The 12,866-nt window shown below is 40.8% G+C and overlaps 1 protein-coding gene across 3 annotated transcripts; it reads right to left on the bottom strand.

Moving 5' to 3' along the window:
• Positions 1-2,178: 2,178 nt before the first annotated feature.
• On the bottom strand, positions 2,179-6,937 carry LOC145436935 (uncharacterized). Of its 3 annotated transcripts, none has more exons than XM_080314124.1 (4): positions 6,694-6,937; positions 5,970-6,206; positions 5,570-5,911; positions 2,179-2,254 (listed from the first exon to the last, which is right to left on the bottom strand). In XM_080314124.1, the coding sequence occupies exons 1-3, from the start codon at positions 6,757-6,759 to the stop codon at positions 5,687-5,689; spliced, it is 528 nt and encodes a 175-aa protein (XP_080170250.1). In that variant the 5' UTR covers positions 6,760-6,937; the 3' UTR covers positions 2,179-2,254; positions 5,570-5,686. The 3 variants fall into 3 exon arrangements, with proteins under 3 accessions (XP_080170250.1, XP_080170252.1, XP_080170251.1); XM_080314126.1 differs by having other exon boundaries at positions 5,970-6,145; XM_080314125.1 differs by lacking the exon at positions 2,179-2,254 and having other exon boundaries at positions 5,458-5,911.
• Positions 6,938-12,866: the final 5,929 nt, after the last annotated feature.

Here is a 12,866-nt window from a genome sequence, read left to right as displayed (position 1 = left end):
AGTTAGATGCCAAGCTAAAAGTAGGAACTAGCATAACGAAAAGATAAGCGGCACTGCTGGAATATTTGCAATGTCAGATTACTTGAACATTATATGATAAGACATGAGTAGAATTGCCAACTTCAAATGCGAATGGACCAACGAATGATTGTAAAACCTAATGGAATGCTAACAAAGGTCTTCTGCTGCAGCAGACTGTTCGAATTTATGAAAAAAATCAGATAGTTTGGTGGATACATATTGATTATTCTTGTCACCGACAACGACATACTGCACGAACTCCAGGAGCTGGAATTCTTTGGGCTAAGACAGGTACCAATATAGATATATCGACTTTCCATTAAATAAAAGGGCAAAAGAACATAAAGATAATCAGTTTTGGGCCCTTGTTAAGCGCCTCCAGCGTGGACGATCGTGGGCGTCTTCGGGCGATAGCCCGCGTTGCGCTAGCTCGTTCTCTATTGTCGAGCGCCATGTGGTTCTATTCCAGCCACCTCTGCGCCATGTGGTTCTATTCCAGCCACCTCTGCGCCATGGCTCCGTCGGAATGTGGTTGATGATGGCGGCAACTTGTTGATCGTATTGATGCCGCACTAGATGACTGATTAGGCGGAAGCGTCGTTCAGCAGCCAGCAAACGGCATGGGACCGTTTTTGTGAGTTTGCGCAGTGCATTGGTGGATATGTGCTCCGGGTGGTGGATGCCGAGTGCATAGCGGAGGAGTACATCGTAGTTGGCGTTGAGCGTCTTAGCCAGCTTTTCTGTCAGCGTGAGTGCTTCTATTCTGTAGATAAGAGCCTGCTCGACAGTGGCACGGAAAATGCGGGTCTTGAGCTGAGGTGAGGCACTTGAGTGGAAGAGGCAATGTAGCCGTCTTGTTGCGCCCCAGGCCTTTGCTCGTTTGGCCATCAGCCAGAATCTATCCCTGTATTTTTCCATTTCCATGCTTTGAAACCACCAAATGTGGAGCTTCGGACGTTTTGCTGTTGATGTGAATGTCATGGGCCCGAAATGTAGGCAAATTTTTTATTGTAACTACTCCAAGCCATTTCGAGGGCCACGGGTTTACCGCCCCTGGTCTGCACAATCATCTGTGTTAACAGAAGGTGCTACGAAACTCATTGACATTACAACAATAATGCTCACAATAAAAACCTTCTTACGGTCATCATAGTTATCAAGCTATTGCATGATTTTCAAATCATACATTCGTTATAAACTGAAAGTTATATTAATCTTATAAACAAGTACCTGTTGTACTGATAACGCAGATATTGCGGTCTTCTTTTTCGAGTTTATTCTCAGATCGGTAACTTGTGATTGTAATTGTTGCAGCTTCACTTCATTAGCATTGTACTGATAACGCAGATATTGCGGTCTTCTTTTTCGAGTTTATTCTCAGATCGGTAACTTGTGATTGTAATTGTTGCAGCTTCACTTCATTAGTATTGGACTGAAAACATTGAATAATTGAGGGGTTATTATCAATCAAATTTAATTCAAAATGGAATTGCGAGTCCGCATTTACCTCAAATATCTTATCCAATATGAGCATTAGGGCTGTTCAAAAATAACCTTTTTTCCTGAATCTTGCAGATTACTTGATTAAATCGTTAGGTTGCCTTAAAAAACGGCGCACACCAAATTTGAATTCATTCCAACCAATATTCGCGGATTTCGTAGAGTTTGAAAATTTTGAATTTGCCTAAAAATGCAAAAATAAATTTATTTTCAAATTTTCGTTCCAACCTTATGAAATTGTTGCGCTGTCTTCAAACACGATGGGAAACAAATTTGACTCAATTCCAAGCTGCAGAAGCGGAGTTATTCAAGTTTTTTGATGATAATTCTGGGATGATCCACCAATCAAGGGTAATCCCAGAATTATCAAAGAAACACTGAAATAACTCCACTTCTACGGCTTCGAATTGAGTCAAATTTGTTTTGCATCGTTTTCGAAGACAGCGCAACAATTTCATGGGGTTGGCAGAAAAATTTGAAAAATTTTTTTTTTGCATTTTTAGGCAAATTCAAAATTTTCAAACTCTACGAAATCCGCGAATATTGGTTGGAATGAATTCAAATTTGGTGTGCGTCGTTTTTTAAGGCAACCTAACGATTTAATCAAGTAACCTGCAAGATTCAGGAAAAAAGGTTATTTTTGAACAGCCCTAATGGGCATCATTCTTTCGTAGTATGTTCTGATATCTTCAACTGTGGTTGGTGCGATCAAATTCCAGTTATCTTCCCTTACCTGTAAGAGAATGTATGTGTCTAAAAGAATGATTAGAATATGATCAGATCTATGAATATATTTATACAACAGGGTTGTAATGACTCGAGTCATGACTCGATTCGAGTCGGACTCGAGTCACGATTTTCTGATGACTCGACTTGACTCGAGTCAATACGTGTATCGACTTGACTTGGACTCGAGTCATTACGCATGACTCGAACCAAGTCATATGACTAGAGACTCCGACGGCCAAGAGCGACATTTCCATGTAATCTCGAGAGTAGTAAAGTATAACCACCCAATTGAGAGTTCATCTATTGGTACTGGTACTTGAAAATGTAACCAGATAGATACCAGTGTTGAGATCAAGTCACTACCTTCGAGTCACGAGTCATTGCAGATTTTGACTCGAGTCAAGTCAAGTCAATCGATTTCCAAAGGTGACTCGAGTTAAGTCAAGGCACTCGATTTTTGGCGGTGCCTCGACTCAAGTCACATTTCAAGTCAAGTCGCCTTTTCGAAGTATGAGGCATGATTACATCATTGCATTTTGCTAGCTGTCTGAAATACAGATTGAGTGGTCATTGATTCTGAACCGATGAACGAATATTAAGTTAAATATGCACACAATAAGGCGCTGTATCGCTCGCATATATGCAGAACTGTCAAACCTAGCAAGTAATTGCATAGCCCTAGTTACCATCCGCCAAAAATAAAGAATAGGAAACTAATTGCTAGCTGTCTGAAATACAGATTGCGTGACCATTAGGGCAAGTTTTTTGCACTAAAATCGCGAGAAAGTTGCTCTTAGTTTTGACAAAAGTTGCAGTAAAAAGTTGCATTTATAATTCTGGATGATTTAATAGGGTATGAGATACTTGAATGGTTCCGTTGCGCAACCTAGTTTCTGCCGAACTGTCAAGTTTATTACTTTGCCATTTAACAGACATTTTAGCAAGCCAAAAATTCTGGCGAGACCGGGAAAAATTACATTTTATCCAGGGACACAGCAAGAAAATACGCAATGCGGGAATATTTTCCCCAAAAAAGCGAAAGAGCATAGCGATACCCCTCCCTCTAAAACAGGGCTGGCCAACCTTTTCAGCCAAAGGGCCAAATTCGATTGACGAAATATTTCGCAGGCCACTAGCCGCGCGAAGCGCAAAAATTTTTCGAAGTTCATAGCTCAATAATATTGTCACTTGACTATATAGCGGGCCTGCAGTATATCGCTGGGCACAGTTTGCCAGGACCGGACTATTCAGCGCCTGGAAATATCAATTTCGAAAGCTTCGACCAACATGCGTCAATCATTTTGTGCCTAGTTTTCATAGTCGATGGTCTTTCTGCCAGCGCAAACGCTAGGTCGCATATGTAGAACGACACTGTGTCTTGTAATTGAGAATATAGTTAGACTCAATCTGATACATTTCGCGTTCTTTCATTTTCACAAAGGGGTACCAATATTAAAAGCAAAATCGAGTGACAACATGTTGCGCGAAGCGTGTAGAAAATATTTACTTTTGATGAATTTATCTCAAATTATTCTGCTTCATTGTAGTGTACGAAGATCTACCAAAGTGTGACTGGCTCATGGAAATGCCAATGCGTCGTAACTGATATTTTAGTCATCACATCTCAAGTGTTGCTTCCAGTCTAATCAAATTTTGGTTGGCCTTGCAAGTTCGCAATCTGTGCAATCCATTTTTTGTAACATTACCAATTTCGGAAAATACCTCGCGAGCCACGGGTTGGCCGGCCCTGCTCTAAAAGAAGTCAAATAACACACCCTAAACCCCCTATAGGTCTGGAAACTTGACCCAAGGCGTTGCCACACTCTTGGCGACTTCAACAAAATCAATAGCCTGTATAAGGCGACTCAGTGAAATCAAAAGTGAAATTTTCGGCGGTCTCGCCTGGGCGTTCCCGAAATGGGAAACTATCTCAAATTTAGGCGACAGGAATTAATGAGGCGATCAATTTACATAATGTTGGACACGGTCGTGCTTGGCATGGGTAGCTGAACTTCTTGCTTGCAAGCCATTGTGTCATAGATAACATTGAGATGCAGATAAACCATCATATAGTGCCACTTTGTTATTTGAACCAAATAGAATAGAACCATACTAGAAATAGCTTATAGCATTTTTAAAGCACTCCTTCCCATTTTTCTCATTATTTGATCAAAGCTGCAGTAAAAATTGGTATGAAAACGAGAGAAAAGTTGCAATATAAAATCCCTCCAAACAATATCTAGGAAGCTGTCGGAATCTGTAAAAAAACTTGCACTAGTGATCATTGATTCCGAACCGATGAACAAATATAGAGTTGAATATACCGGCAAGAAGGCGCTGCATCGCTCACATAAACGTAGAACTGTTGAACTACGTAGATAATTGCATAGCCTCAGTTTATATAGTTGACAGCAAAAATAGAGAAACGAATTGATAAGATGCCATACATTACCCATTTACAAATAGATATGATACAATTCGAGCATGCGCTAATGGTTGAGGACGATATAAACTATGTTCAAATTCAATTTCAATGAAACAAGAGGTTTGGTAAAGGTATGAACAGAGAACAGAAATAGACATTTTACTATTTTATTGGTTTACTACTAGAGTTTACGACAATGTAGCTGTAAGCTTCGATCACTTTGTTTGCGGTCAATCTATTTGTGAGAGAACAATCGAGGCTAAGTGAAACGCTCGACCATTGAATGATTGGTCACTTTCAAGGGTCACACCAGCGTTTCGCGAACCATCCGAGCATATGCAAGATACAGTGATAAATATCGACACCGATTACTTGATGACTTGAAATTGGCTAGTGAATTTTGCTCACGAGTCACGAGTCACGAGTCAATCCGCATTTCTGATACGCCGAGTCCAGTCAAGTCATTTTACCAAAGTGACTCGAGTCAAGTCATGACTCTAGTCATCCCAACACTGCCAGATACTATTAAAAGTGAGGAAAATTAGTATATCATAAATGCGAACCATTCGATATCACCAAACAGAGTTATAACAGTGGGTTTAACAAGACTTTATCTGGAAACTGAGCAGTCAACACAATGACTCAGACTCGGACTTAGTCATAATTCCCATGACTCGGACTCGAACCTCTGCTTGATGACTTTGACTCGGTGGTGGCAATTGAAAATGACTCGACTGGACTCGAGTCAAAACTAAAAAAGTGACATTGACTTGCGACTCGGAGCCTTGTGACTTGGTTACAACCCTGCCATACACATACAGTGAAGAAACAGCCTTGGCACATAATCTCTATAACAAAGCAATAAGAAGTTGTCATAATTGCATGCATACTCACTAGTCTGATGTCGCCCATGGTAGGGAACGTTCCAAGAAATCTCTTTCTTCGTTAGCTGAGAACGCCGGAGTCCGTATTGACGCTTGAATAGAGACAAGCCTTTGTGCCAATTGCGGTCTACATAAGCTGTACGAGTTTACGTGATTCGAGCGCTTGCTGAACTTTGAAGCTGCATACCAGCAAGGGCATCGGAGCAATGAGTTCAGGGTCTTTGGGACTGCACGACGGCTGCAATATTGATGGAAATATAAGATAGAATCTTACTAGAATTATGCGGATCAATACCATAACATCCACATGAAGATCTGCATTGGTTTCTCCGGCATCTCCCCGAGATATGAGCTGCAGACACAGACAGTTTAGCTCAATTCATAGCAAAATATTACAAAATAATGATTACCGGTATTGGCGTGGCTGAAGGTCCTATATCCTCCCGGACTGATGGCTCTATGGGTAGGGTGGTATCTGACTGCGCGAGTGATTCTACATCAATACGGAGCGACTCATCCACAGGCAACGTGGTGTCCGACTCTGCGAGTGACGCTGATTCACCGCATGGATTGCTTGGGTCAGCGACTGAGAAAGATTCATGGCGTGTATTGTCTGGACCTCCATTAGTTGCTACTTTCTCCCATAACTGTAACAACAAGATTTAGTTGCATGAACGGAGCTTCCATAGTTAATTAGCTCGTACATCTTGCAGTCTCAACAGACGCCAGACGGTACGTCATTTGGTACGTCATTTGCCAAAGGTCTTTATCACGAAGCTTGGTGAAAATATCCTAATCTATGTCATTCTCTGAGATATGAAATAATTTTGAACATAACATTAATTGACAGAGCTTGCATGTATAAATCAGACTTGACGTTTCAGCAAATGTTTTGTAAGCCGATCTGAACTCCCAACAAAGGGGCACAACCAATAACAAGACTGTCCGTTAGACATTTATCAAAAGTACACGCTAATAATAACCTAAGCTGCATAGTAACCATTCTAATAGATCAGAATTGGCACCAGCATTCAACCAACTCCACACAAGATGTACTGAATATAACTGCACAAGCTGTCTCGATTAGCTAGTTAACAGGGCACATTGCTGAAGCTATATTACTTATATACTTACCTTCCAATTTCTGGATGTGCTGCCATGCAATACCGTTACTCGCCAAGAAAGCTTCAAAATCCGCATGCTGATTCCCTGTCATCGCGATCACACCACATCGCAAAAGAGCGAGAAACGGCCGAAAAAAGAGGAAGTTTAAGAACAGCACTAAAGGTCACTCCCGGTCGTGGCGCTTTAGCACAATATTGTGCTGCCACAAGCGGCAGATTTGGCGATTGCGCTTTATCTCATTTACAGTGTAGTCGGCGGGCCGAATATAGGAAAATTAAGTACTTGGCGGGCCGGATTGATGAATCGATACATTATTCGCTCATTTATCCACATATACAAGGAATAAATCGTACTTAATGAATGTATTTTAACCAGAGCAATGTCACTTCAAAGCCATTTCTCGCCGATAATGACGAAGACAATGTGGATTTGTGAACAGCATTGTCATACAAGCGCGTCATCTCTGCTTCTCTCTGATCAATCAACACACGGCGCAATCCTTAATTAAGATATTTCAAGGCGTTCGATAAGCCCGGTACCCCAAATTTACCAATATATCAATTCATCAGGATTGAGTAGGTGACGAGATAGCGTCGTTGTCCAACTGTGTTGCCTATTTTATCTCGATATTGAATTCATGCGGCCCGCGGCCTCTACGATATTTGAAATTTGGCCTGAGGCCCCTGATATCAGCGGTGTCTTACAAAACCCTAGAAGTGTGCCGTGCTCAGTGATGAGCGGATAGTGCTTTTCGAGAATCCTAATCCCTCCGACAACTTTAGTCTCTGAGGAAATCTCCCTCCGACACCGAAGAGCTCAATCCCAGAATCCGAGATATTCCGAAGAATCTCATCAAGTATCCGAAACATCCATATCGGTAGAGGTTGGCTATTCAATAATTCAAATGATGCTCTGCAAATGATGTTGGGCGCCTTCAATTTTGTGAACTACAGACACTGCTTTACGGAAATGCCTTGCTAGATCACTAGGCTAAGATAGCTCATGGCCAATCATACCATTTCAACCAGTTATATATATCATTAGAGTGACAAGCATGGTACACTTGGTAATGTGTTTTACTAAATTCATGTGATAATACGGTTGGCCTTATGTTATTGTCTTCTCTCCAGTCCCCAAATGCAGTGCAGGTGGCTGATTATTATTCACTTGGATCCTTGGTAAACATTTTTGCATGTTGCCCGTCATATTACAAGGTGTCAACTGTCTATGTTTTGGTTTGTAATCAATAGCCAACCTCTCGGGCCGCGATATACGAAAAATCCTTTTTGAGGTACTAAAAGAAGCGCAGATTATGGTGTTTCCGAATGGTGCATGCATACAGATTTACAAAAGTGCGGGAATTCGTAAAGCTAGGCAAATATCTGAGAAGAACATTTGCGCTGGAAAGCATTTTGACGCTTACGGAGCTTGTCACGTGAGTGTATCGTGTTTTGTGAATTCGCGATGCTCCTTGATTCATGCACTCTCAGTGAAAACACCAAAAACAGTACCATCCTCATAATTCGGAAACCCATAACTTTTTAGTGGCGATCTGGGCATTGTGCGGCCCGCGACGAGATTCTGAGCGGCCCGAGAAAGGTTCCCCGGAATTTAAACCGTATTCACCACCACCACCATATTCAAGGTCAAATCCTGTTCGTTGCCAGGCCTACGCTTTAAACTGTTTCGTCATGAGTTTCCAAATCCTAATGCGTAATATCAGATAATCAGTGCACGTGATTAGCGGTCATCCTCACTCACAAACGACGTTATGTCTAGCTATGAAAGTACCAAATATTTGTTTACTGACATCTTTTTAGCTTATGACGAGCACCCACCATGTTTTCGTGTTTAAGGAATATAATTTGAGTTCGAAGTATGAGAAAACTCATGCAGTGAAATACGTGCACTCGTGTAACACTCGTGATATACGGGTGTGAATATATACCGGTAGTACACGAAACCACTACCTACTTCAGACTCACACCACGGTATAAATCAAACACTGCATTTTAAGTCAAATGGCACTTGCACATGTGGACGTAGGGAAGTATGCACGTGTAGGCACATAGGATTTATAATTTTGATGTAATCCTGCTACTTTGGAAAAGCTGAATATTTTTCAATAACCCATGTCTGCTACCGAAAACTAATGAAGAATATGCGTGGCAATGACAGGGTGACAGTGGGGGTGCTTTGATATGTCAAAGATGTGCGAGCTGCGGATGGTATCTCGCTGGGATCGTTTCCTGGGACTCACCCAAATGCTACGCCGCCAACTTTCCTGTAATCTTCACTAATATTTATTACTTCGAGGATTGGATTCGTCAACACCGATGCACCGAGAGGAAAGCGATTCTTGTGTTGGGCCACGTGACATAAATGCCGTTGAAATATGAGAATTCGGAAAGACCGGCCTGAGTTGGTTGAATCGCAGGCATTAGTTCATATTTAGTGACACTTATTTGAATGCTGAAGTACATAAGACGAGTTGATAAAGGCACTGACTCGTTCTTCATTTCCATGGAAATAGGTTGAGCAAAGGTCGAAATTATAGGACTTTGCGGTAAAAAAGAATGATAGTATACGTATAAAACAAATAATTCCATTGCTACATTTGCCACATTCCTAAATAAATACAAAATGCATATTTCGGGAGGATCAGCAACCAGTGACAAATGCAAATGCTTCTTCGGATATACACGCAAGTTGTTCATTTGCAATATAATACCATCTTATCTTAAGTTACATCAATAGCGACTGAGCGATTTTCAAAGACAGAAAATACCGAATCTTTATGTAAGACATGACGCAAATGCCCTTCAACAAATTCCCTATCTAGTCGAACTTTCAATGTAACATGATAATATCATGGAACCAATCTACAGTGTACACTGTACAAGTACATGTGTGCCTATATGTTAAATAATATTATTTGTCAGTGTCGTCATTATCACGCATAGAGGCATCCATGTTCGAAGCATACGGCGAGGCTGGTGTATTTATAATATTCTTTTAACAATAACCAGTAAGGTCCTATCGGGATCACAGATTGACGGGCATAGAGACTTATCTCGATGTGATAGCCAACATGGCAAAACTGAACGGACTTGTTGGGTGCATTAACCTCTTTACATGAATCCGTCGCTTCTATCTGCACTACTGCACAACAGCTAAAACACTTCACACCAAATGATTTTTGCTCTGCAAAAATTAAGTTTTTTAAAAAACGAAAAGCATAATATCTACCTCTATTGCCCATTAAAAATGTATTGGTGACATGATGGTATAGGACCTACGTCCTACAGTTTGTGAGCCACTGGGCTAAGAGAAGGCCCAAAATTTCAGACTGTAAAATGATGTACAGATTCTTACTGCCAGCATAAACTTGATTGACGATTTGTGTTAACGGTTACACATTTTATTCACATTTAGTAAGAGTCTCTGTTTTGATGATGATTGTGCATTGATCAGAGTGGAAGTTTACATCCTTTTATGAATCATTACATGATACCGCTCACGCGGGTTCAAATCAAAACACTTAGTATCATTTAGGTAGGGGAGTTTCTGACTGCACAAGAGCAATTTGGCGAAATGCATACGTAACCGGTAACGTTAAGCGAAAATGGAAATAGCTGGTAATCGCATTAGATTTTGGTATACAACGTGACATGTCCCCCATGACGTCATCTCTAGGAACGGCGCTTACCATAATGGAAGGGAAGTATAGTATCATCAGCATGAGTACACGCTGGTATCATCAACACAAACGATCAGGAAAACGACACTGTATAGCAAAAAGAATTAAAAAGAATTACCCTATTGTTAATATATAGAATATTATACCATATAATTATCAGCAGGTGGTATACAAACTGCTGCGGCCGCCAATGAAATTGAGATATCCACGATGAAGTGCCGATATTGAGCGGTGTGCGACCCAAGAGATTCGTCCCGAAATCAACAATCACTAAGATTAACATATGTTGATTTAGTACATGAATACTTATACGATTATCTTTTAGCGCCATGCGCGATTTGCCTATGATTGCCGCTATGTATCGTCAGACACCGAATATTATTGCTTAGTCAATCCATGACCGTTACCAATTTCTAATGACAAGGTGAGCCTTCCAATCATATTTAAAATGTAGAAAGCCTATGTTGTTTCCCAGCGTTATTTAAATCGAGATAGCTTGTCAAACAAAAATTACACGTTGCAGATTGGAAGCATGGCATGGTTACCATACGTCCTCTTTTAAAAGGATTTGTCCTCTTTTTTGACTTTTTTGAAAGTATCCTCGGAAGACGAATAAATGTCCTCTTTTTTGAAATTCTTGTCAAATGTTCGTGGAAGTCAGCGCTCAAGTAACGGTCCGGCGGGCTTATCGGGACTCGAACAAGAAAAATGACCATTTGATATTTTTAGTAAACCAACGGAAAAAAACATAGAAATTCGTTATTTCGGGATTTGAGCCGTGCATTTTTTTCGGATTTCCAAAATATGATACCCCTACTTATAGCTCATAGTTGGGATCAGAAATCGAGCAATGAGTTACGGTATTTTGGCCCGATCAGGGTATTGAACTGTGGAAATTATCATCAAACTTATACTGTTGATATGTGCACATCATTATCTCCATCTTCAGTAATTGGCGAGGTATCAGCCGCGTCCATCGATCTGCTCGTGACAGCCACTCCAACCTTGGTATCTTTCGCGAAAACATGTGAGTTTTGATATGGCATCAATCGATTTTTCCAGTTTGCCGAAGTCAATATCACCGAAATCACATTAACGCAAATATTGATCTGCGGGGCCAAGTGTCCCGTCGTCGGATGACGCCAGTCGTGATTGTAAAATACCGCAGTGGCGATGTCGCTCGTTAAACATATTGTAGTGAAAAATAGCAGGCGCTTCATAAGCGCGAGAGATGTTGCATCCGCCACGCTATTGGTCTGATAATGTTTCGTCAACGGGAAAATAATTAGAGCGAGAATAGTGATTTGGCAACAGAACGGGGCGATTATCATTGTTACTAGGCTGAAATCGTGGTTGCATTTATCCGTACAAACTCCACTATAATCAAGTGCGAAATAGCAAATAGTCAGACAAACACAAGATGGTACTATAAAGACAACAAAATATTTGCTTACAGCTCTCGAAACTTGATTTGTCAAATGCATCAGTGCGGGATTGATGTAGATACAGCGTTGTCGTAGCCACAACGCGCAATAAATAAGTATGCATGCGAAGCTAAAAGTGATACCTATTATCACGTAAATTATGTAACCGACAGGTTGCCGCCAATTACTCGGAATTAGTAAAACATTGTGAATAAATACTGCCATCGATGCAGCGGCGATCAAAATGCTCTCGGACAGTTCTTTTGGATCATTCGATGCATATCTTTGACGCCAGATTCTCCAGCAATACAAGCATTGCGTTAGCAACAAGTAAGCCGCAGTTGTACATGCAGTCAGGTTAACGATTACTTGTCCAGTAGAAGCAATATTAGGATATTCAGATACCATACTCTGAAATGCACTTAATATATATTCCCGATTTATGCAAGCAATTTTAGCTGGTCATGTATGATTTCAATTTTAATCAACCGAGTGTTCACATTTTCACAAGTCTTACGACGCAGTCCCTAGAGAACAGAATTGTCCGCCAACCAGTGATACATCCTCCAGTTTCAGTTACCGAAGATAGATTAACAGTAAACCCGTGGAACTTTAATTGGTTACGTCTAGCTTTACTTGGGCATTTTTGTTTGGATTCAATAAATCCCGATCGATATTCCTCCAGAAGTTCTTCATATACATACCTCTAGACCAGTCGTTCCCAATGTGAATGATATCACCCCCCCCCCCCCCCCCAGTGTGCTAATTTGAGAAAAAAGGGGTCGAAAATGCCAAAGGGGGAGACAGGGGTGAATAAATTAGAACGTCCTTTGAGATCTATTTAATTAACACGGCCAAAAAAATACACGTGAAGACGGCTTATTCAGCATGTGACACGAAAGTTGACTAAAAAGGGAGCTATGGCGATTTTTTTAAAATTTTAAAATACCTAAATTTTTTGTCAAAATTGTAGCGTTAGGACAGAAAATTGTTAAAATTGTCTCCAAAGTAAAATGAATTTTCCACCTGCATTTCGTTTGTATCGTAAATGTTTGCAC

This window comes from Botryllus schlosseri, chromosome 4 (assembly GCF_051294905.1).
Source record: "Botryllus schlosseri isolate E-star chromosome 4, Bs_hap1, whole genome shotgun sequence".
In the NCBI taxonomy this organism is placed as follows: Eukaryota; Metazoa; Chordata; class Ascidiacea; order Stolidobranchia; family Styelidae; genus Botryllus; species Botryllus schlosseri.
The sequence above is the reverse complement of the archived record's forward strand: the minus strand, read 5'-3'. Positions and strand labels throughout refer to the sequence as shown.